This window comes from Sprattus sprattus (genome assembly GCF_963457725.1).
Source record: "Sprattus sprattus genome assembly, chromosome: 17".
Taxonomy (NCBI): Eukaryota; Metazoa; Chordata; class Actinopteri; order Clupeiformes; family Clupeidae; genus Sprattus; species Sprattus sprattus.
The window spans coordinates 27,403,123-27,428,581 of record NC_137915.1 but is presented as its reverse complement, the minus strand read 5'-3'; the positions used below and the strand labels follow the sequence as shown (position 1 = coordinate 27,428,581).

The window sequence follows — 25,459 nt, the reverse complement described above, 5'->3', positions numbered from 1 at the left end:
GTGAACATTACACTGCCAAGCCAAATCTGACAGATTTGTCAATGCTTCTCACGGTAAATTTATATATGCGATTCATTTAGATGAATTAATCACAAAGCCTGTAATTAACTACATAAATTTTTTTAATTGCATAACAACCCATATATACACAGAGCTGTTAATAAAGGAAGGCTTGCTTTTGTTAGAGCAGTGGATTGCTAAGAGCCAAGGACATCCTTTACTTTGAAAGAGGTGACCCAGGAAATGGCATTGTCTATATTTAGGAAATCATAATACAATTAAAATAATCACACAGGTCTGCTGTTTTTCAAAAAAGTAGTTGGTTTCAGGTGTGCTCTGAATCGAAATGCCTTTGAGAAGGCTAGTGGGTTTTAAAGTCCTTAGGATGTGTTTAATTGTACTTCAAAGGATGGTAAATACATAGAGTAAATACATAGATTTATTTAAAAATGAATTAATATAAAAAAACACAGACACTAGTAAATTATGCAATTTATTACAACTCATAGTATATGATAACAATTTGCTACATAGCAAAAACCAGCTTTCCTAGTTCAGAAGCAGCATTAGTGAAATGTTCCTTCGAGAAAGGTATTACAGCAGAACAATCTGCATACATCACATATCCTTAAGCAAAGTGCAACATGGAAACAGATGTGTGCTTTACTGCATTTCTTTGTATTTTCCTCTCCTCACCAATTCAGGCCTTCACAGAGAACCAGCAGGGTTGCATGTGGAACTCTAATATCCCCTTTCAGCAACAATGCAACAAATTGAATTATTACAACACGTGGTGACTGATGAAAGCTTAATCCAAGGTGTAATGTCTGTATTGTAAATGTACTGTGTGGTAATATCCTTCCAGTACGCTGTACAATGGCATCTCCTTCATGATAATAATAGTCTGAAAAGATGACTATCAATCATACACAAAATATCTCATAGGACAGTTCGGGGGTCAGAGATCTTGAATATACCTTTATGGAGTGGAAAGAGAGTCAGTACCTCCCTTCCCCCCCCAACTGTTGTTCGACAGCCTGTTCAATCTCCTGATGGACAGTCCGCACCTCCTCTTGCGTTAGAGTCCTGTCTGTGTGTCGGTAGGTGATGCGGTAGCAGTGGCTGGTCCTTTTGCTTCTGAAAATGAGAAATCAGTTGAGACATCACATGATTTAATGGGCACGTTTTGCGTCTCTTACAATGTGGTATTTCATACAGACAATACACTCAATACATCACAAACTTGAACCATTCACAATTGAAAAAGAAAAACACAAATCTAGTTATTTCAAGGTAAAGGTAATCTAGGGACACTTTTATCCAAGCGAGAGTGGAATCACACTACCCGGCTCGTTTAGGGTTAGAGTATTTAGAAGACACTCTTGTCCAGAGTGACTCACAAAACATTAAAAACAGACATTAGAAAATGAATAAATATATATAAAAAAAAAAAAAAAGGCAAGTAGTACTTGCATAATGGTATTCATAATTGGGAACTGGAAATTGGAAACAAAATGGGATTATACGGGAATTAACGATTATAAACTGGAAATTTTGGGGTTATTTATACTAACTGTATTTACCTTGTCATATATCACAAAACATGACAAAACTTGTCAATCGATAATGGATACAGCGTGCTTTCTCGGACAAGAGTACTTCGGACTTTCATTTGATCATGTCAGGTTGAGAGAAAATTTTTAAAACAAACACATTAATTCTGTCAATTTGGTTTACAATAGCTAGCTACATCCTTTGCAAAGAAACACAGCGTGTGCTATATTCCATACATCTTTGAAATAGAGTTTTGAATTACGTTTTTATTGCTCAGCCTTTAATTTGCAGCAATTACTTTTATTTTTTCAATAAGTTGCCCAACTCGCCCTTTTTAACACATCCTACTCCTACTGCTGTAAAAAGTTAGCCTAATGTATACAAGTATTCTTGGTAGGGATGCATACCTAAACCCACGTTCAGGTTCAGGTCCGAATTAGAATCCACAACCCATGGCATATTTGAATATATGAACTTTTTAAAGTATACTATTAATATAAATACATACAAAACATTTGGCTTCAAACTACAGCTTTTTTTTTTACACTTCAAACTATGAACCTTATATTAACTGTAAACAACAGTTTATAGTCTACTTAAATAAATATAAATAAGTACAACCAAACGGCTCTCATGCCCATTTCCCCTCAGGGCAACACACTGAACTAGTTCACAGTTGTTTGTTTACCTTTCGGTATTTTCTCTGTTAAAAGGTTAATGGCTAGCTCTGTTTGTTCTTGTTCTTTGAAATGCTGCCTGCTCTTCATTGTCATAAGACTGTTGCTATGAAAACACCAATGAGCGACACAGGACAAAGTTTATAGTGGGAGCTAGGGAAGTTGTAAATGTGCCCCACGAAATCTGCCTGGCAAAAAAATACAAAATAATTCATACAGATCATACTTACACCACTAACGTTACTGCTAGTTAGCTATCGCTAGTTTTCTACTGTTTTGGAAGCAGCCCCTGTGTTTCATGTTTCAGCCTGAAATAATTCCTGTTTATAAGACAACATTTTACATAAGTTTTCAAGATTTAGCTGCATGATTTGTTGCTGTTATTTATTTAAATCGGCTCAGGCACCGAAACTCTTCAATGTTTCATGTTTATAATGTTAATGAAAAAATACTTTTCATACCTTAATCCTTTCTTGATGATCTTATTCTTTGAGTTTAATTTTTTTTTTATAAATTCTTGTTAAAGGCATCATTTTAGCTGCTTTTGCTACTGGGAAGATAAAATAGTATGGACTTCAGATGATACATACTGTGATTTAATACTGATACTGTCCATACAGTCAGAAATACTGTGATAAAAATGTTAGTCGATATCGCCCACCCCTACCCCCCTGAACAACCAGTATCTCCGTGTCTCCAGTACCTCAGATGCCTCCCGTGTGGACTTGTGTCAAAGGGCTAGAAGGCAATGCAAATGAGGTCCTACTATAAGATTTTGCACACATTTGAAAACATTTCCTCTTTTAACCCGAACTTTTACTACCCCTCACAATCCATCTGCTTTTCTTTGTTTTTGTCGGCCCAGAGATATTTTTTGGGCCTCAACCTTTTTAAAGTAGCAGAGGAAGAAGAAGGCAAAGTATTTGAGGAGGCCAACTTTTTGCCAAAGGTGGAAGATAGAAATCGATCTAGTCTGCTCTCCCTCTGCACCAGTGGGAGGGGATCAGGATGATTTTATACCAGGGTGTCCTTGAGATCCTCCGCTGTAAGATGAGTTTATGCCAGGGTGTCCCCAAGATCCTCCGCTGTAAGGTGACCTGCACTAAGGGGCACATGCAGGTATCTTGGAGACTCTCTGCCGTAGAGATGAGGCTAAAATTGGCACAATCATTAAGATAGGGTTACAAGGCTGTTGAGTGCAGAGACAAGTGACGGAAATGGACCCTGTTTATATTACATATTCATATTCATCTTCATATAAATATATATAAATATAATAGTCTATTAGTCTGCCCTGTGACCTGAGAAGGTTAAAATCAAGAGCATGTGAGAGGCAGCAATCCAGTCAGAGATATCTCATTGAAGAATCCAATTGATTGGCACTTTTGCTGTTTATCAAGTATACACCAAATATCCTTAATTAGCTGGCTGGTGAATAAGGTGGGAAGAACTCAGAAGTGTTGGGCTTAGCATAAATCATGCTAATGGGTTAAGGATGGCTGCCAGACAGACATGAAGCTCCTGCCATGAGCATAATGAAGGTATATTGTTTCTTATTAGCACATTTAGCTGTCTGTGCCTGTCTGGTGGTGTGATCTATTTAAAATGGATCCTAGGGGCACTTCAGTAATTTGAACATGTTATATTTCAGAGGGCCTCTTGGAGGGAGCTAAATCAATACCTCTTATCTCTTAGGTTTGGTTAAGTTAACGCCAAGTCACTTTGTGTGTGTGTGTGTGTGTGTGTGTTATGGCATGGTACAAAAATAGAGCCACCAGAGAACAGCAAGTCAATAGTCAAGCAAGGTTCTTAAACTGGCTGGAACAAAATAAAATAATGAAAGGCTTTGGCTTTGAATAAGCTCACCTTAATTTTTGCAAAGAGAAAATTGTACAGGTTTGCATGACACATATCCCTAAATGGCTTAATATGAAGTGCAAGTGTATTATTATTTGCAAGCACAAATCATATACACGCCAACACTCTCTCTTTTCCCTCTCACTGTCAATGTCTCGTCCAAGCAACCAAGTCTGTTAAATACTGCCTACTATTAGAAAAACATGAACTAGCATCAGGTTTGATAAATCCCATTGAGTATGTGACCCAGTCTCCACTACGAATGTGGTGCCTTCAGAAAACATTCATTATGTCCCCTATTGTCTTGTTAAACCTGTTAGTAAACTACAACAGGCACTTCTTAGTACAGTTTTACAGTAACAGTATTAGTAGTAGTTGTAGTAGTAACAAACAGAAGTACTATATATGTGGCCCATGAGGTGAGTGAGCTCAAGCTAGGACAGCACAAGGCAGATTCTGAGTCACTAACTTATGGCAGGAACATTGATACATGCTCCAGCACTGATGCTGCTGGGCCAAAGAGATGGGTAATGTCCTTTAATGTACCTTTGATACCTTCATAGTATCAACCTGATAACCTGCTGTATGTGTGCTTTGCTGCCTACATAAAATGATACATTGAATGAAAGCAGTCCAGATGTGCTGTTGATCCAATGACAGTGACTGTGTCTCATTCGCTTATTGAGTGCTTTTGTGAAAGTAAATGTGAGTCTGGCTGCATGTCCATCACCTCGGTTATGCCAATAAGAAATGGACACAACTAATCTCAAGGAGTTGTGAAGAGGTGTGGGTTATAGACCCGAGGTTGTCTTGGGCAATTTCAACTAAAACCACAAACCTCATGTTGATTTGAAGTAACCCCATTATATCAACCTTAGTTCCATTTTACCCTATGTGAATCAGGGGTTAATCCACCACCATACGGCTAAAAACGTTCTTATTTGAGATTTTAAAAGAATTAAAATTTCAGGATGTCTTATTCTTAAAATGTACATCAAGCCACTGGATGGAAACCTAGCTATTGTAGTGTGGAAGAGGCAAATTCAATTTCTGATGAAGTTGTTCAGCTAACAACATACAAACACAACGATGTGTTACCACCAGTGAACAATAAAAGCATTAACCTTAATTTAATTTCTTAATGATATTTGATATTTCATCACAATATCCAAAAAAAGCACTGTTTACTTAACATACTTTGTTCTGCGTTCTATTTCACTATAATCAATGTATTTGCCTTTAAATGGGAATGGACTCCATGAGCAAGTTTTGCAGGAAGCTGGTTTTAAAAGATACACTGATAGAGAATTGGCCTCCTCATCCAAATACTCACTGATCTTAAGGTCATGAGAATAAACATTTCCCCCCTATGGACTGGGTCAAAATACATCAGAGGTGCTGAATTTAGTTTCCATCATTAGCCTGCAATGGCATTAAATCTATTTTAAAGCAGCAAAACGGATCAATAGCTATTCGCTAACGGCATGCTAGCAGCTAAAACTAACGAAATCTCTTGAAATGTGCTGACTTTGACATTATGACAAACTCGTTACTCAACGACTGTCCTTACACAGTCAAATATCAAGCAAGTGCGATACAAGACAAAGTAAGACGGCAAATAAGCTACTTACTAGATCTGCAGAAAGTCAACAAGTCAGGGCGGCGGGCATCGGCAGGTAAAACAACAGAACGCAGTTATATGCCTAAGGCCCAATTTACACACAGGTTTTCTGTACACCGACAGCTTTATTCAGCGTCTAAACACAAATGTAACTGTCGGTGTGCCGATGTCGGCCGAATTTCAGCCGACAGCCCCGTACCATTCGCCCGACAGCCCATCGGGAGTCCCCGACATCTTCAAAGTGCGTGTAAACGCGACCCGACATCTGTAAGGCATGTTACAGACAGTGCTGCTAGGCAACATCGCTATCAACAGAGGCAAACTGAGAAACTTCCTGCGGTGTGTGTAAATGCGCCCCGACATCTACGTGCAGATGTCGCGAAGATGACGCCGACATCGCGAAAACCTGTGTGTAAATTGGGCCTAAGGACCCTTGTATCGCAATGGCACGGAGGCGATTCTCCATATTAAAAGTCATTGTAGCGACCCAATTTTTTTTAAGCTGTTATTTTAAGGTTAAACTGCTTATCCTAACCCTAATTCTGAAGTATAATTGTTACATAATGGGGCTTTAATGTGAGTTTTCACTGGAAAACATAATTCAGGAATGAGAGAATGTGTTGCTGTAGAATGTTGAATGTGTCAGAGCATTTTTGAGTGAAATAACGGCCAAAATCAGTATGGAAATCAATCCATCATTTTGTGAAATTTTGTTTGAACCTTTATGGCACAAGATAGTGGCTAGTAAAGCGCTGGATATTTGCATTGAACATTATTCGCTACTCCACAAATTAGTCAAAGTGAACAAGGGTCATGCACCTCATATACCCCTTTTCCACCAAAGCTGGCTCTGGGCTGGTTCTGGGCTGGTGCTTATGCGGTTCGGTGCTGGTTCTTATCTTGGAACCGGCTTGCTTTTCCACCGACTGAGAGCCAGAGTAGGGCTAGCTACGTCTTTAAATCACGTCATATGCCTCCGTTGTCCTAACTGAACATTTTCGAATGTTTTGACGTGTTACTGGTTATTCACGAGTGGTTTTCTTCCAGGGAGAAGGCAAATTTCTGTAAGTAGCCTTACTCATGGTCCGTGTTGTGTGCGGTGTTAAGTAGCCTCACTCATGGTGCGTGTTTTGTGCGGTGTTGAGTAGCCTTACCATTTGTGATGGGAGTTTTACAGGAGGCAAGAGGTGTAAAATTGGGAGGGCATTAGAGTAAAGCTCTGAAGGCATTATCTGCCTCTTCAGATCTGGGCAAAACAAAGTTGAACATAATGATTTCCAAACAGCAAATGGCTTGGTCACTCACATAACAAACACAGTTAGGCTCACACTGTAGAGCCAGTAATCACCACAAATGATGAGTTTATTTCCCAGTAATGTTCGTGTAGGAGATCAATTATGTTAGTGTAGGAGATCTAGGCATAAGAAGACCAAAGCCAGAGACCTTGTACTGCCAGTACCCAAGTGGAGTTGGTGGCAGTTGTGATTTAAATAACAATGCAGCCTTTATGGTACACGGATCGTATCAGACACCGTTGTTATAGTTCTTTTTTTTTGTTTTTTCACCGAATTCTTGTTTTGTTTTTTTGTCCCACAGAGTATCATATTCTTACTTATTTTTAAGGCTACTGAACACCGCACACAACATGCACCATGAGTGAGGCTACTTACAGAAATCCTTACAGCTGGAAACAAAATACATCTAGCTGGCATACATCCTTAAAATGTAGGTGCCATCACACATATGTATTCGAGAGGACATTTTGCCTTCAGAAAGAACTGACTGTATGAGAGCAGTGCCCTCAAGGACCTGAGATCCAATCAGCATTAGTGTCTCCTGCACACCACCCCTCAAGTCCAATCACTCTGATTGATACCATGGACTTATTTTGCCCATCATTAAGAGCAGTGCCTGTGTGAGAGGCCAGGCTTAGGAACTTCAAGGACAATCTTTTGTGTGCCAACTGGATCAAACTGCTGTTTATTTGTTTTGTACATGTTCATTTATTTGACTGTTCTGTGGTTTGGGTGTTTTAAATGAGTAAAGGCAATAAATAACAAAGGATGAAGTGTTGAGATACAAATTGCTTCCACAGAATTTAAAATGAGCAATGCAAATCATGTTGCACATGTCATTCAGTGTAAGAAAGACTCAGGGCCTGATTTACTTACATGCGACCGCTGCTTAATCTGCGTTCGCACATTAACGCATTGTGTTTTTGGGCATCTTCCGTGGTATTAATCAAACCAGATATGCGCTGGGCAAACTGTGTTTACTCCGCCCTATATAGGGCCTGATTTACTAACATTGCGACCGCTGCTTAAACTGCGTTCGCACATTAACGCACAGTGTTTTTGCGCATTTTCCGTGGTATTTATTTAGGAAGAGAAAATGAAGCTTCAGCGAAGTGGAGATAGATATATTGGTTCACGTTCGCTCAATCACTGAACCTGATTCAATGTGTGTGCTGCTATATTGTTGTTCTGCCCGCCATCACCTACAGCGAGATGTTTAAAAGAACACGATTATAAAGAATATGCTATTGGTGGCATTAATGCATAAACTGTCTATTATAACAATATAGATGTGTACATGGCGAGATTAATAATTTCTACAAGGGACATGGGTTCACTACAATATATATGGACGTGGGTGCAATCGATGGTTCATATTACGTTCGGAAAGTTTGCGATTTCAAAAAAAGTCCTGTTTGATGTCTCTAATTTCAGCTGTGGCAGTGGGGAAATGTATTGACCAGTGCACCATAGCAATGCGTCGAGTACCTGTGTGAATATTTGGCTGAATGAAGGCTGAGATTTACCAACTGCTGATGCTATAACTGTTTGAAATGATCCGATGCCAATATTTGCAATGTTGTCCAGAGTTTACCAACTGATTGAATGGAATGTGATCTCCGGTTGGAGGGTTAGATGTCGTCTGTGATCTGGTTCAGTAATTGAAGTATTGCGTGGCTGGTTAACCTGTACCGTCTAATGATTTGTGGTTCATTTAACTGAAAATGTGTTATACGAGTTGAAATTTTTTTTCTGTGCGCTGTCTCTGTCTTCTTTCTTCGCCTTGCTCTTATCACTGCTGCCATATCAACGTTTTCAGACTCAATGGAAATGCGCTTCCTGGTTAAGACGTGCTTTTATGAGGCGGAAAATTAGCGCGCAAATCGGAGACGTGCGCTCGCCAGGCAGTTTAGTAAATACCACGCAATACATCATTAGGCACACTCCTCCCATTAAAGTGCGCTTCACACCTACGTTACCACCCACGTCTCCGTGCCATCCCACCTGTTGGCAGGTACACACCCTCAAAGAGTTAATATGCGACTCTACTCAAATGCGCCCCCTTAGTAAATACCGTTTTATGTTTACGACCGCTATTTTACGCCAGAAATGGGCGCAATCCTGTTAGTAAATCAGGCCCTCAGAGTCATCCAGCTTTCATTGTCAATAAAGTAATTATTATAGAATTCTACTGATCTACCCCCAGTTGTCTAGCATGACTTATACATCTGATCTCCTTTCTCATAACTCTTCTCACTTTCAATGCCTGGATTTATCAACAGCGTTGGCGAAGTTACTCAACGAAAATAATCCAGTACAAATTACTCATTCACTTCTCACTTCTCTTAAAATGTTATTAGAATTCTTTATGTGTTACTCTCTTGTAAAAGTAATCACATTACTAATTATTTAACTTTTAATTACTTCCATAAGATAGCAAGCAAGGTAAGAAAGGTTTTAATCCTTAGTTTACTATTTTATCCATCTTTTCTTTCATTCCCTCTCTCTCACTCTCACTGACCACCTCCCACTCCTGCGGTTCTTTTAGATCTTTCCTCTTTTCTCTCACTCTCCCCCTCTCCCTCTGACACTTCAATATAGATCTTTCTTCCCCACTCTCTCTCAGCTCTGACAGCTCTATTTGAAGTCGGTTGACCTGACAGAAAAGAGGATGCTTGTACAGTTGACAGGCAGCTGATGAGACTCTCCACCTGCTTTGGTGGATCTGCAATGGCAGACAGTACTGAATGATAACTGCACGCCTGTCTATGGATGAATACTCTACCCACACAAAGCCTAATTCTGCTGCCACTTACTGACAGATACCATTTCTGAAAGATGAAGAGATTCCCATGTTGACTAAGCATGCACACTTCTGAAAGATGATGAGTTTCACATGTTGACTATGCATGCACACTTCTAAAAGATGATGAGTTTCACATGTTGACTATGCATGCACACTTCGACCGCATATTTTGTGTGAGATGATGCCAAAACAGATGAGTAAATAAATAGATGTTAAACTGTCCTATGACTGCAGTGTGTATTAGTTTAAAGTGGATACTACAATTCTGTAGACATTCTATAAGTAATTCCAATATTCACTTTTACACAACATATCCTTGACAGGACATTGGTTTGAACATTTTGTGACACCTCCCTTTACAGCAGACACGCTCGCATACACACACCTATGCAGACTCATATCCACCTTTACTGCACTCATGCTTGCTTGCACACACTTATGCAGACTCATATACGGCAAACACTGCACACTGCTCCTCAGCTCCTCAGGGGACTGCAGGGCAGGCAGAGCACGCTCACCCTTCTGACCTCTAATCTCAATTACACATAGATTACCCAGCATTCTCCACTCCAGCTTGTCAACACCTATACATCTACAGGGCAACCTAGGAGATCTTAATACGATCAGGGCCTGCCTGTTTTAATACACCCTGCACTGTGCCTGGCTGCAGGTTAACATGGAAAGGAGCTAACAAAAGACATCCACCACACATATAGAATCCCACAAAGCTGCTCAAGAACAACAAATGTACATGACTTCTGTCTCAATGTTCTTCGATATAAGAGCAGTCCTGGATTGGACCTGCACTCTAGTTGCGTGGACTGTTACAAATTTTACTGTCACATATTACACTGCTTCTTTGTCAAAGGACATTCGTTAAATTGCATTTGCCAGCATCAATCCACGAGATAATGAATGTACATTTAGTCAGTTTAAACAAATTGTCTTGACAGAGAACTATGAGGAATAACACTTTTGTATCATGAGGTCACTGCGATTTACAAATACAGTTCCAATGTCACAGTGTTCTATAACCCTAGCCATTTACAGTCACAGTGTTCTCTAACCCTAGCCATTTACAATCACATTGTTGACTAACCCTAGCCATTTACAGTGTTCTCTAACCCTAGCCATTTACAGTCACAGTGTTCACTAACCCTAGCCATTTACAGTCACAGTGTTCTATAACCCTAACCATTTACAGTCACAGGGCGCTATCTTGCACCCAGCGCAATTGACATTGTCACCGACGCATGTATCATTCCTATCTTGCACCCGGCGCACAGCGGGATTTTCCCTCCAGAGGCGCGCTTCGAAATAAACTTGCCCCGACATGGGCGGGGGCGGAACAGAGAAGGCGTTTCTCTGGAGCAAGTGGTATTGTGCAGTTTCAAAACAACGCCGTGCGCCGTGCACTGTTGACCAGAAAAAAGCTAGTCTAATGTCAGAGGCGCATTGTCTAGAGTCTGTGGCGATATTCAGACGCTATTTTAAGGACGCGTGCTTGGCGGCACAATAGGCTACACTTTACTTCTCTCGTCTACACGAGAGATTTACACCAATTTTTTGGCAAGCCATATATAATTTCAAGGAAAATAAAGTATTTACCACATGAGGAAATCATTGTGATATCCATATCCAAGATATTTAAAAAATAGGCATACATGTAGCGTAAACATTGACCCAAATGATTCAGGTTAATTGTAATGGCAGTGTTGTACCCGATTCAGCACCCTCCGCGGCAGATGCACCCCCTCGATATTTAGTCTTGTGAAACGCTGTGTCAAATACATTCAACTTGCTCAAAGGAAAATTAACTTAATTCATTTTGTAGTCATGGCTGGGGTAGGCTATATATTTCCACAGAACAAAAAGGTGTTCTTTTGCGTTCGCTATTATCCGAGGTTTTTGGAAGAAAAACATTGGTTGTTTGTACTCTTTAGAACAGTTCTAAAGACTGTAATCACTTGTGTTCTTCTCTTCCATCTCTTTCACAAATAATGAAATCGTAGTATAGTATTTTTCCCTGCGTTTGTTTAGGCGAACTGCTTTCCTTTCCGATCAAGCGAGTGGTGCGCGCTCCGTCGAGGGGGTGCATCTGCCGCGGAGGGTGCTGAATCGGGTACAACACAGGCGTTCTGGGAGAAGTATGGGTTCCCTGGCGTCCTTGGCGCTATAGACTGCACCCATATTCACATACGTGCCCCCTCAACATTGCCATGAATCATGGATGTGTCAATGACATAAATGAGGATAGATTAGAGGACTTTAGAAGACGTGAGGTTAAACTGCATGTGCCGATGGGTGCAATATTATTACCATGCATACATAACCTAGTGATTCAGTGAGGGTGAACCCAAAACATCGGAAAGTATGTTTTTGTGACTTTTATTTCAAATATGTTGCCACCAAAAAACGAATGCTAGTAACTGAAAAAATACAAACGAGAAATGAAAAGTAGAAACATTTCTCCAAACAAGCATGGGAAAATATTGCCGTGATTGTTTCTGGTAACACACGTTCTGGTGGCCTCACGGTCTTCCTCCAGGTAATTCCGCCATTATAATAACAAGCCACTATGGAATATGCGCTCCTCGCTCTTAAAGGGTATGTGAGATGACGCTCTGATTGGTTTATTGCATATTACGCCCCAAACCACACCTACGGCTGAGTAACCTCCTTTGGACCAGTCCATTTGACATTTGCGCTGGGCGCAACTGTGTTTTTTCCGCCGTTATAATGGCAAATGCGCCATAGAGCCGCCCACACAGCTACTTGCGTTTGGCGCTGTCCTACTTGCGTTTCTGATCGTTAAAATAGGGCCCACAGTGTTCTATAACCCTAGCCATTTACAGTGTATATAACCCTAGCCATTTACAGTGTTCTATAACCCTAGCCATTTACAGACAATGTTCTATAACCCTAGCCATTTACAGTGTTCTCTACCCCTAGCCATTTACAGTCACAGTGTTCTATAACCCTAGCCATTTACAGTGTTCTCTACCCCTAGCCATTTACAGTCACAGTGTTCTATAACCCTAGCCATTTACAGTGTTCTATAACCCTAGCAATTTACAGTGTTCTATAACCCTAGCCATTTACAGTCACATTGTTCTATAACCCTAGCCATTTACAGTGTTCTATAACCCTAACCATTTACAGTGTTCTATAACCCTAGCCATTTACAGTCACAGTGTTCTATAACCCTAGCCATTTACAGTGTTCTATAACCCTAGCCATTTACAGACAATGTTCTATAACCCTAGCCATTTACAGTGTTCTCTACCCCTAGCCATTTACAGTCACAGTGTTCTATAACCCTAGCCATTTACAGTGTTCTCTACCCCTAGCCATTTACAGTCACAGTGTTCTATAACCCTAGCCATTTACAGTGTTCTATAACCCTAGCCATTTACAGTGTTCTCTACCCCTAGCCATTTACAGTCACAGTGTTCTATAACCCTTGCCATTTACAGTGTTCTATAACCCTAGCAATTTACAGTGTTCTATAACCCTAGCCATTTACAGTCACATTGTTCTATAACCCTAGCCATTTACAGTGTTCTATAACCCTAACCATTTACAGTGTTCTATAACCCTAGCCATTTACAGTCACAGTGTTCTATAACCCTAGCCATTTACAGTGTTCTATAACCCTAGCCATTTACAGTCACAGTGTTCTATAACCCTAGCCCGGGGGGGGGGGGGGGGGGGGGGCACATTTTTTGACTTGCGGGCCACAATGGGTTCTAAAATTTGACAGAGGGGCCGGGCCAGGAACAGATGGATGGAGTGTTTGTGTGAACTAATACAAATGACATGTAAACATTTGGCCTTTAACAGGTAGCGAAGCATTTATTTGCAAAGCAATTTAACAAATTGCACGAACATGAACAATACAAAAACATGTCGTAACGTGACTGATCAAACATCATGAAAACATCCCTACCCTAACCCTAGAGGCCTGCGCCCAAACCAATTACCTTACTTGAACTTCTTTATTATTTACATTAACAGGTTAGAGCAGCCACGCAGGCTCTGTGCGGCATAGAGCAGCAACGATTAGTCGACCAAATCGACAACGTCGATTGTGAAAATGGTGCTCGACATTTTTTTTTTTTTGGGCCAGACGCTAGCGGAGCTACCGGTAATTTCCATACGCCGTTGCAATGCACTATAGGAATTGCGAAATATTGCTTCTTTACCTAATAATAATTGACCATCATTGAGACAAATGGAACAGAATCTGCAAATAGCCTAGCATACAAATAAAACTACTGACAGAGAAGACAAATATATCACCTGCTTTCTATATTTTTATAGCAGTGAAATATAAACATTCAAATACATATATAGTTTTACATGTGCACAATTTGAAAATATGCATGACAAAGATCATGCACCATTTTCTTTACCCTCGTTCTCCTACCTTCATGTGCTGCATATCATAAATTGCTGACAGAAAAGCGAATTATTCTGAGATGGCTCATATTACCATGGAAACAATAAACAAAGCTAGCTTTAGTGACGGCTGATGTTGTACTCCTTGAAAACCGAGACAGTTTCTCGGCATATCAGGCATACAGCCTTAGATTGGAATCCAGTGAAAAAGTATTTTCTCCGTGTTTGGGCTTTGGGCATGAGCGGTTCAGAGCAGAATGGTTTAAGAAACATTGGGTTGGGTCTCAGAGGTTTACAGAATAAAACAGGTGCCCACACCCTCACATGAAAGAGGTTTAGAGCAGAAGAGATTCAGAAAGAGATATCACATTTTACATTGGGTGTTTGACAAGAGTAGGCCCAACTACTTGTAAAGAAATGTAGCCCTCCTCTTTTTCAAGTTGGCAAATCTCTCAATAACTCTCTGGTTAAAGTCAATCATTCCCTAACAACAGCCAGCATAGTCAAGAAGTTCATTCTGGACAGTTTTGGATGTTCCCTTTAACACAGTTGCGCTCTCGAGATGCTCTTTCAGTGCACTGTCAAGTGAGGCAACGACGTCCACCAAGCCATGGAATATCCCTGGGTTATCAGAGTTCTCGCTCTCATCATGAGGGCCAACTCAAATGCACCACAGAACTTAACACAGTCTATTATTCTTGAGAGAATGCGTCTGTTTTTCCCTACTTCCTCATTGTGTTTTCGAATGCCAATTCTGTACCCTTCGTCGAGCTGCTCCGCTATACTCAAGTCTTCCAAAGATGCTTAGCTTCAAGCTGTTAGTTAGATGGCTGCGGCAAGATTCGTGCTTCTTACATTTCTCAGTGAAGTGCTTTAGATCCCTCATCCGGTCATAGTCCAGAGTGTTTCAGTCCCAGGACTTTGGAACAGGCAGGGAAAACAAAAAAAACGCATCACCTATGAACAACCAGCTAACTAACTCCGGTTAGCATACAGGCTTGGTGAGTAGCTCCGGGTGTACCTCGTGGTCAGTGCTCGTCTGCTGAATTTTTAAATCCGGACGTTTGGGTCCCATGTCTTTCAGTCTCTTCTTATCGACATCTGATCATCGATTGAAAGGTGTTTCACGAAGAGATACTACAGAGTTTTCAGTCGCCATACTCACAGAATCAAAGTCTCTGCTGGCTATGTTGCTCTCGTAGATATGAGAGACTTATATGGGATGTGAGGGAATGATAAAGGTCTCTGATTCGACGAATAGTCCAGTCGCATTGAAATAAGAATTGCTGTCATTGGTTCGAACTGTCATCCGCCAATGCGAAGCTGTTTCTGCCCAGATTTAGGGCTCCCATTGACTTCAACTTGGCCGGCGCCCCACCACGGAGGAGGGGCTGTCGGGCAAGAAGAAGTATTTCCGCTGGAAGACGTGTTGAAACCTTCTCTCCGGTCTCTGGTTGGTTAAACCTTGTTATCTGACCTGAACAGAAAATTAATTAATTAAAAACTTCTTATTTGACACGGTGTAAACTTTTGATTAGCACGCTAACTGTGTATTTTGGTCATATAGCTACGTAAAACAAGTTTTAAGTTCAGTTAACAAGTCACTTGTGTGTTTAGTTGTATGACTTCGTAAAAGTTCGGTTAACAGTCAGTTGAGTATTGAGCTGTATATAACTTCACAAAATAAATAAATAAATAAATAACACGATCGCTTAAAGGTCAGGCGACCAACACAAGTTCTCAACGAAAAAGTAAAGGTCCTGGTATTAGGCAATTAAACGGAGTAAATCACCCACTTCCGGTTTCAATACGTCTTCTAGCGGCCACACGTCTTCTTGCCTGACAGGGGCTTCTCTCAGAGATATGAATGGCAATATTTTATATTTGGTCATATTTAAGTGGTTGTTGACAGGGGCTTACGGTCTTCCACACACATTTAACGCGTTAACACAGTACATTTCTTATTTTAATTATTTGATATGTATTTTTTTTTTTTTTCCCATCTCAAAATTTTAGGAGGGCCGGTGCCCTAGCGCCCTGTATTGATGCACCGCCACTGGTCACAACAATACATCTGATATGATTCTGGTTGATTCCTAACTACTGTGTATGTGTACATTGTCTCTCTTTCTCTATCTGCAGTATCATGCATTTTATACAGATTCCATATATCAGAAATGTGTCATGAACAATTCTCTCCATCCCATTTCTCCCTCTTCTGTCTCTCACTGTGGCTCGTTCTCTCTCTCTCTCTCTCTCTCTCTCTCTCTCTCTCCCTCGGCTTTCTCCCTCTTCTGTCTCTAACTGTGTGTCTCTCTCTCTCTCTCACTCTCTCCCTCCCATTCCTCCCTCTTCTGGCTCTCACTGTGGCTCTCTCTCTCGCTCTCTCTCTCTCTCTCTCTCTCTCTCTCTCTCTCTCTCTCTCTCACTCTCTCTCTCACTCTCCCTCCCATTCCTCCCTCTTCTGTCTCTCACTGTGGCTCAGTGGCAGCAGGAGGCATTAGCCTGCTGGCTTGTCTCGCCTTCCGGGAGGATCCCCAGAGAGTGCTGACAAAGAGGGCAGATTTTTAACAAGTCTGGCTCTTCATGGCTGCCTGCTGATGAGGAAAGCCATTTTTCTTGCTGAGCCTCTTTCTCCTTTTCAGAAGCCCATCTCTTAGTATTTCTCAGTTATTTGACATTTCTCAATCTGTCTTGCTTTTACTCCTCCCACATCTTTTTGCAATCTCTTACATATGCATATTTAATCTGCATTTGATATGTATATCACATGCAGATCACAATGCTGTACATTAAAGCAGTCCAACTCAAGTCCCTGCGCACTATGCTTATTTGTGACATTTTTTTTTATTTGTGACAGGTTTTATATTTATTTTTTATATTCATTTTTGGGCTTTTTGCCTTTAATTGGACAGGATAGTGAAGGTAGACAGGAAATGAGCTGTTCGATTGAATGGTCTTTAATGGGGAAAGCCTATGCTGACGTATGCATCTGAAAGGACACAAGTTTCTGTCATTGTACGTTAGCTGATAATTTGACCCGTTGAAAACCATGCAGATAACTCCAAGATCTTAAGATGTGATACTCATTGGTGTAATTAAGTGTATAGATTTTAATTTGAGTGATTAAGCTAGATAAGTTGAAACTAAAGGTTTGACCTTCATTTTTTTAACATCAGCATCTTGTGAAAATCCATGGACCAGCTTTGCTGCAGCACTGAAACAAGGAGCACCAGGGGGAAATTGAAAATAGTACCCATAATGTTCCAAACTCTGCACCTCATGGCTGTAATTAAGTAATTTTAAGGCATCTTTAAAGATATCTCTGCGTGTTATTGGGGGCACTCAGTTAAAAGAAAATGGTTTTTCTACTCATAGAGTACTCAAAGTGCTTTATAGATGAATGTCTCAGAGGACACTTCGACACTCGGTGAGGAGGAGAAGGGATCAAACTAGCAATCATCCAATTACTGAACGACTCCTCTACCTCCTGAACCACTATCTCCCCCAAAAGTAAAGACAACAGGGATTTTACAAATTATTGTTTCTTACTCTACAGTGTGCTAAGTTATTTAAACCGGCTTACTTAAAGCAGCATTATGTTAATTTGTATCTTAAAATAACAGCTTCAAGATCATTTCGGTGCTAAACTGACTCGTATCTCGTTTATGCCACTGCAGTATTCTACTTAAAGATTAACAGTCAGAAATATGAACGTCTAGTGGATATTATGGGCTACTGGTTGAGGATGCATAGGAAGATGGCGCTTTACACATTAACCATTAATAACTGGAAATCTAGTTCTCGTTCAGACTTGATAAAGCAATGTGGCTTCATATCAAAAATGTACGTCAGTCTCATTTAATCACCAGGTGCCTTCAGTGATTGAAGCAAATAAACATCCAGGTGTTTACTGGGAGTTTTAGGGAAAGTGAAAATACACATTTGAGGAGGCTTTGAGAGTCTTACTTTGGATGGGTAAACTTGTCCACCAGAGCCACCTTCTCAACCAAGTCACCCCCGATACTTCTCACAAGGTCATAGAAGTCATTGTCTGTGTAACCCTCGGTAGGAAGCCAGAAGGAAATGTCATTCCACAGGGGAGGGAATTTACTGAGAACCTGAGGGAGACAGAGAAAGAGTGAGAAGGAATAAAAGACAAAAGCGACAAAACGACCAACAACATTTTGAAGGTGACCTGAACAAAGTCAACTGAGGATGAGCATCAATATAACTACAGATGAATTTCAACAAAAAAATGTGTGGTTGCACCACAGCAGCAGTCGGTCTTTTCATCTGATAGAATAGGCACGGAATGCGTACACCATCTTAGAGAATAGGCACGGAATGCATATACACCTTACAGAATAGGCACAAAACATGTATACATCTTATAGAACAGGCACAGAACACGTATTCATCTTATAGAATAGGCATGGAACGTGTCTACATCTTAAGAATAGGCATGGAACAGCTTTTAGCCAGGTATGCGTCCGTGAGTCTTTCGGACGCACTGTTCTAAAATAATAAAAAACAGACGCCCTGAGTTTTTCATCCCGTTTTTCCGGTAACTTTGCTGAATGAATGCGATCAAAACTCGCAGAGTCCGTTTACCGCCACCCTATTTATCTACCGATGAAAGCTCGGCAAATCTCGCCTATAAAAAGCCTATTGTCAGTGCCGGCATAGTCACCCCATAATGCCGTGTGGCGGGCGCATACTTTACTGTGTGTGATGACCTAGTGCTCAACGATGTTCCCTGACAATGTTCCTTACTGTACTAATTGCATGTGTTTGTTCTGTGTTGGGACTGCATTTACACAGGTGCAAGTCTATTCGAGTCTATTCAAGATAATTTGTAACAGGGCATAAAGCCTGTGCCTTTTTGAAATTGTGTTGCGTTTAGTGTTTAGTGCAATAAAAAGCCTTATTATATGGCTCTTCAGCATGTTCCAAAAAGTACTATTGATTTGAATGGGCCATCCCTACGTCATAGGTCACATTAATTCCTGCTAACATACCGCTGCGAAAAGATAATGACCGCTGTCATTGGCAACGGGTTTTGTACTTCTAATTCACATCTTTCATATCATTCCGCCAGAAGTCCATTCATTTTAACGCAACAGTAGACAGTAATTAGAAGTCAGCAAGTAATGGGTTGCTATGCAACACCTGAAACTTCAAAGTTCTATTTGCTTGAAGAACTATTTATTTCTTAACGGGACTCATGAAACGGCAACTAAATCATTAAAAAGAGGTATGTTGGAGGAATGTCTTCTATCATTTTTGGCAAGTAAGCGTATAATAAGCGGGATAATGTATTGTCCGTCGGTCATTCTCCAAAAATAATTCCCCCGACGCGCAGCCGAAAAAACAGTACATTCATGTTGTCCAGGTACATTCATGTTGTCCAACAGTACATTCATGTTGTCCAGGCACGACAATAATATACGTCATCTGCATGTGAAAAATATGTCAAAACTCCGTCGCAGGGGAGGGGGCAGGGTCCCCGACGAAGTGTCATCTTTTCCACAAACTCAAATCTGGTCACCCTATATTAGCATATAATACACGTAGCATCTATATATAAAAAAAGCTAATACACAATACATGTACAACTGTGTGCTAACGGCTAAGTGTCTTGCACAAAAAATATGAAAGATTAACTAAATTGAATAAGTAATCACTAGTAAAGGAAGACTCTGGGACTAAGATATTAATAAACAGTAAAACTGTTCTTTTATTTGGGTCAGCCAAGTCTAACACTATGTTACTATCACCAGACCAGGAGCCCCCTGCAGCGGACCCCATCCTTGACCTAGTAGACAGTCGGTGGCAGTGCACCAATCATTTCATTATTTTATTTATTTATTTTATAAATTAAGTTGTTCTTTCTTCTTATTTAAGTTGTTCTTTCTTCTTCTTGTTCTTTAAATATTATGTTATTGTAAAAAAATCATATTGTTGTTCAACAGAAATATATACATATACAAGATGTACATGGCAGTTCTGGCTTGAATTTCTTCTGTGTTGGTATGATTTTTAGGGGTGGGAATCTCTTGGCACCTCACGATTCGAAATCGATTCAGAGGTCAACGATTCGATTTAAAATCGATTATCGATTATCGATTTAAAATCGATTTTGTAATTTAAAAAAAAATTTTTTTTTTTTTTTTTTTTTTTACACATCCATTTTATGTTGAAATGCAAGCTGCATCGACTATTGCATTGCTCATAGAAAGTCAAAATTGTGACCATTAAAAGCTTTTACTCTAATAAAGCAAATAGCGAAGGTAATTCATCTGTTGATTTTCTTCAATTTTTTTTTTTTTTTTACACATCCATTTTATGTTGAAATGCAAGCTGCATCGACTATTGCATTGCTCATAGAAAGTCAAAATTGTGACCATTAAAAGCTTTTACTCTAATAAAGCAAATAGCGAAGGTAATTCATCTGTTGATTTTCTTCAATTTAGACTCTGAGTTGCAAACTCAAATGATTCAATAGTCAAAATGCATCAATAATAGTTTTATCCGTTTCGAATTGATATTCGATAATCAATCGATAATTGCATTTCAACATGAAATGGATGTGTAAAAAAAACGATTATCAATTTTAAACCGATAAAACGATTATCAATCCATTTCGACTTTTAAAACATTTGAGTTTGCTACTTAGAGTCTTTGCTACACTTCCTACTTTGTGTTTGATAATTAAAGAAAATCAACAGATGAATTACCTTCTCTATTTTTTATGAAAGAAAAAGCTTTTCCTTGTCACAATTTTGACTTTCTATGAAGAATCCAATAATCGATGCAGCTTGCATTTCAACATAAAATGGATGTGTAAAAAAAAAAATATATATATATTTTTTTTTAAATTACAAAATCGATTATGAACTTTTCTGAATCGAGACAGAATCGTTTTAGAGAGAATCGATTAAAATCGAATAATCGATTTTTTCCCCCACCCCTAATGATTTTCAGATTGTGTGGTACACTGATCAGGGTTCATACACATTTTGACCAATGGATCCACAGGCCTTTAAAGATGCTGCCACAGAACGTAGAGGAAAGTTTTCGCACAAATTCAAGCACCCCGAATACTATGATATACCCAAGTCCATATTCAAGTAATAGTAACTGATTTTAAGCCTATAAAGTTTGAAGGAGCTGGCTTAAATACTTTTCCAGTTATAGCAATTTGAAAATGGCTCTACGGAAAACGCTGCTAAAAAAGTGTCTGAATATACACATAACTTAGTTGCTAAAACATGTTTCTGTGACAAAACTATTGGGAGTAGAAAGCTAATATTTGGGACTATACCTATTAAGAAGTGTATGAACATCATTGAATGGATGATCGAGTGGGGAGATTTTCCTCAATTTTGACGTTTGCCATGGAATGACTCCAATCTGGCTATCGGGGAACATTCGTCGAAATGGCAGGCTTGCATCTTCGAATGACTTTAAAGAACAATGCGAATTGGCCACATTACCTTCGCAGTTAGGACTTCATTTTTCGTTACAGAATCGGTTATCGACGCCTGCTTGGTAGCCAAGGAGAGTGGCGTGCTGCTCGGCGTAGCCCTTGCTGTGGTGAGAACGCCAGGTTGCTGTAGCTTCGCTAGCAGCAGCGCTCTGTTTACGTCCTTTGACATGGCTTGTTAATGGTTAATGCCGCCTCTTTCATGTTTGAAATGTCGCATGTTTTGCCACCACACAACCTACATTTTGCTGTTTTAACCCATATCATGTACTTTGCCATTTGTAGCCAAGCATGGTTTAATCTACACTTCCCTGGCATTACCCCGTCCGTTTCCGTGAGTTAAGCAAGCGCCGGCCTTTACTGTTGCTATGGCCACCACATGGTTTGTGTGTATGCCTGCTTATATTTTGAGCGTATTTCTTTTACATTTTAAAAGCAAATAAATTATTACCTCCCACCTCAAAATGCAGGAAATAGCATTTCAGACAGTTGGAATAAAAAAATTGACGGAGGGGGGGATGCCCCCGGACCCCCCTACAATATGCGCGTGCTCCACCGCGTTAGGTTCAATGACAAAATGGATCCCCCCTAAAAAAATCCTAGCTTAAAGCCTGATGGAACGCGTATTCATCTTATAGAATAGGCACGGAATGCGTATTCATCTTATAGAACAGGCACAGAACGCATACCAACTTATGAAAACAAGTCTTTTTATCTTATAGACAAGGCACTGAGCGCTTATACATCTTATAGAATAGGCACGAGTATACCAAGCTATGAAATCAAGAGTTTGACTCTGCTATTCTCTGTTGGATGAGCGGTACACAAAATGTGAAGAAGCACAGGGCAGCGATTCTGGAAGACCCTTGTGCTAACAGATGTGCAGCTTGTGTAGGGTGAGACACATTCCAACATTTTAAAACATGATTCGTAAGTCAGTCTAAATGAAAGTGCCAAACACCTAAAATCTTAACTTCTGTCAAGAGCACTGACTAGATGGTTCAGGTCAATGTGAATGTATAGGTGTGTAATTACCTGAAAAGTGACAGAGTGGTCAATACTGGGAAGGCAGAACTGCCTCAGAAAGCGCTCATCCTCGCTCCAGAAGATACGGATATCTGGGATGCTGTAGAGGACCATTGCAAGTCTCTCCAAACCCAAACCAAATGCCCAGCCCACTTTATCCTCTGCTCCAGCTGAACAAAGAGTGGTGATGTAAGAGAAGAACAGAAGGAGAGATGTAGAGAAAACAACAGAAATTAAATATACAAGCATATAGTCAGTTTCACTAACTCTTCAAGCTGCTCACTATGTAGTTTTGTGGTTCTGGGCATGAAACACCAGGAAGAGTTTTTGGAGCATGATGCTGTCAAATACATTTCCAGAAGAATTTGTACACCAGCTAGCTTTTGTCTGTGCCAGCTATATGCAATTTGTTTTGCCATACACGCCGGCTATTAGCTGTCTGGCTAGTTTTAGACAATAATTAGTTAATGATGAACATCTGTCATTAGTTAATTATGAACATCTGTATTCCAAATCAGGAACTGTAATAATGTACATATGACAACGAAGGAACAATATGGTTGGGAACAATTTCAGTTTAAATGCCATTTCTGAGTCGATCTAAACTGTGAATCTTAACTGTGAACTCCCATCACATAGCTCATGTCAGGCCCCGCAAGACTAGTGCAGCCCAATGCCAGCCCCATATCCCAAGATGGCAGAAGAGAAATATGATTACGTCTTACAAGTGTGAAGATTAAATATCTTCTTTGAAAGTAATTGGAGGTGTAATTTTTCCTTCTTGCCATTACAATTGTGTGCCTACTTTGTGCAAAGGGGGTTAGAGAGGAGATGAAAGATAGAAAGAGGGAAGAAACACAATGCTTGACATGGTAGTGCTGATGCAAAATTATAGTTTAGCTGTGTGTCAAAAAAAAAAAGAGTTTCAAGCTGCCCAGCGAATCAGCCAGAGGAGGTCACAATGCATGGTCACGGAGGGCCGAAGACAGAAAGCCACAGTAAAGACGGTGGAGGCTCTTCCTCCATCTGTGATACTCGGACCATCACCCTTCCTACAACAAACAGTCCCTATGGCAGAAATTGCTCGTCTAACTGGTGGTATTCACCTTGCCATGACTTCAGCTGGCTGTAATGGTCCTTGGCAGCGCCTGCTTTCGCAGCCTAATGGCTTGATGCTACACAACATTCATGTCCCCTCTCAATCGCTCTCCTTCTCTCTCTTTTATGAGCATCCCCCCATAAATCACACTACCCCCCCTTTTCATTCTTCCTTCTTCTTGCTCATCTCTCACCTACTGTATGTTATCTCACCTCTTCCCCCAATCTTTCCATTCTCTCTCCAGTCTTTCATCATATGTACCTGGCTTCTTCCTGTGCTCCCACTGTTATGCCTCCTTCAGTCAATCCTGTCTTTGGTTCCATCACAACATCCCAATTTTTTTCTCTGTACCAATTTGTTCCACCTCAAATTCTGACATACACCCAGATGGCTGGGTACAATACTGAGTATAATTATGCCATTAGAAACCTATGTTTAGAAAATGGTTTCAGATCATTTGGGTGGTCAGGCCATGAAGTCAAAGTCAGTAGCTGTTTAGTTGCCGTCTTGAACATCGCATATACATTGACACTATTGATGGTACATTTAAAACTATTTTCAAGGGGGCTGAATGTTCTCACATGGTGTCCCATTTTTTAAGTCAACCTTTAAATCAGACCTTTTACATGCACAAAAAGCTACATACAAACACAAATACCGGGAAAGCATAACTAGGTAGGTCATTTATAAAAGGACACTTTGGGATTTTTCATCCAGGTCCCTATTTTTAGATCCTTTTTTAAGTTCACATTTTCATTAAGGAAAAAACTAAAAATCGCTGCAATGTTGGGTTAAAACAACAAAACAGGTAAACAATGGAAACCTATGTAGCAAGCATTCACATCAGAAGAAACCGCTTGTTTGAACCACTGAGAGGCTCTTAACTTTTATTATAAGGGTTTGACTACTACTCCCTTCAGAGATACACCTGCGTCTGTGTACCTCAATAACTGTAAAGAAACTGTAGAAAATGACAGTCAGTGTTTTACCATTCTCTTTTTCCGGTCTCTGACATACCACCCCATTCAGTGCCTGTAGTTGATTATGGAGGAGAGGCACTCTCCTTTGAGTGCCCACACCAGCACCACACGTTAGGCCATCGACTTGGGCACTGAATGGGGTGGACCCATGTTGATTTCGAGATTTTCATTAAATTCTCATTTGTGTGATAAAAAATGGATGTAATGGATTTTCCAGTCTGAAGAGAATGGACAAAAAACAATCCATGGTTCTGTATTGAGCCACAGTGATGAATTACTTATGCAGATGGGATGGGTTTTTTGTTGTGTTCCTATATATCAATGAAAACACTGTAGTGTGCAAAACATCTGTGGGAGCTTTGATATGTAGTGTTGTCAAGAAACATATGGAAAATATGGAACAGGATCAAATGAAATAAGCGTTAAGGTTATATTATCATTATTATTATTTAAGACAAATAGACATTTTGCACATTTTGTCACTTTGGTAATTATATCATGCTCTGGTGATTAAATTATATATTATTATAAGTGCTGTCAAACGATTAAAATATTTAATCGCGATTAATAGCATTTTTGTCATAGTTAACTCAAAATTAATCGCGATTAAACGCAAATGTATTAATCGCAAATTTTTATCTATTCTTAATGTCC

At 40.0% G+C, this 25,459-nt stretch overlaps 1 protein-coding gene across 2 annotated transcripts in view; it reads right to left on the bottom strand.

Annotated features, from left to right (window-relative positions):
* Positions 1-485: 485 nt before the first annotated feature.
* Positions 486-25,459, bottom strand: part of fars2 (phenylalanyl-tRNA synthetase 2, mitochondrial) — a 45,053-nt gene continuing 20,079 nt past the window's right edge. The window contains exons 6-8 of one of the 2 annotated variants that reach the window (XM_080855629.1): positions 22,736-22,896; positions 18,181-18,332; positions 486-1,137 (exon numbers count right to left, since the gene is read on the bottom strand). In XM_080855629.1, coding sequence (XP_080711755.1) covers positions 999-1,137; positions 18,181-18,332; positions 22,736-22,896 — 452 coding nt within the window. In that variant the 3' untranslated portion in view covers positions 486-998. The remainder of the gene's footprint in view (positions 1,138-18,180; positions 18,333-22,735; positions 22,897-25,459) is intronic. The other variant, XM_080855630.1, reaches the window with a different exon arrangement.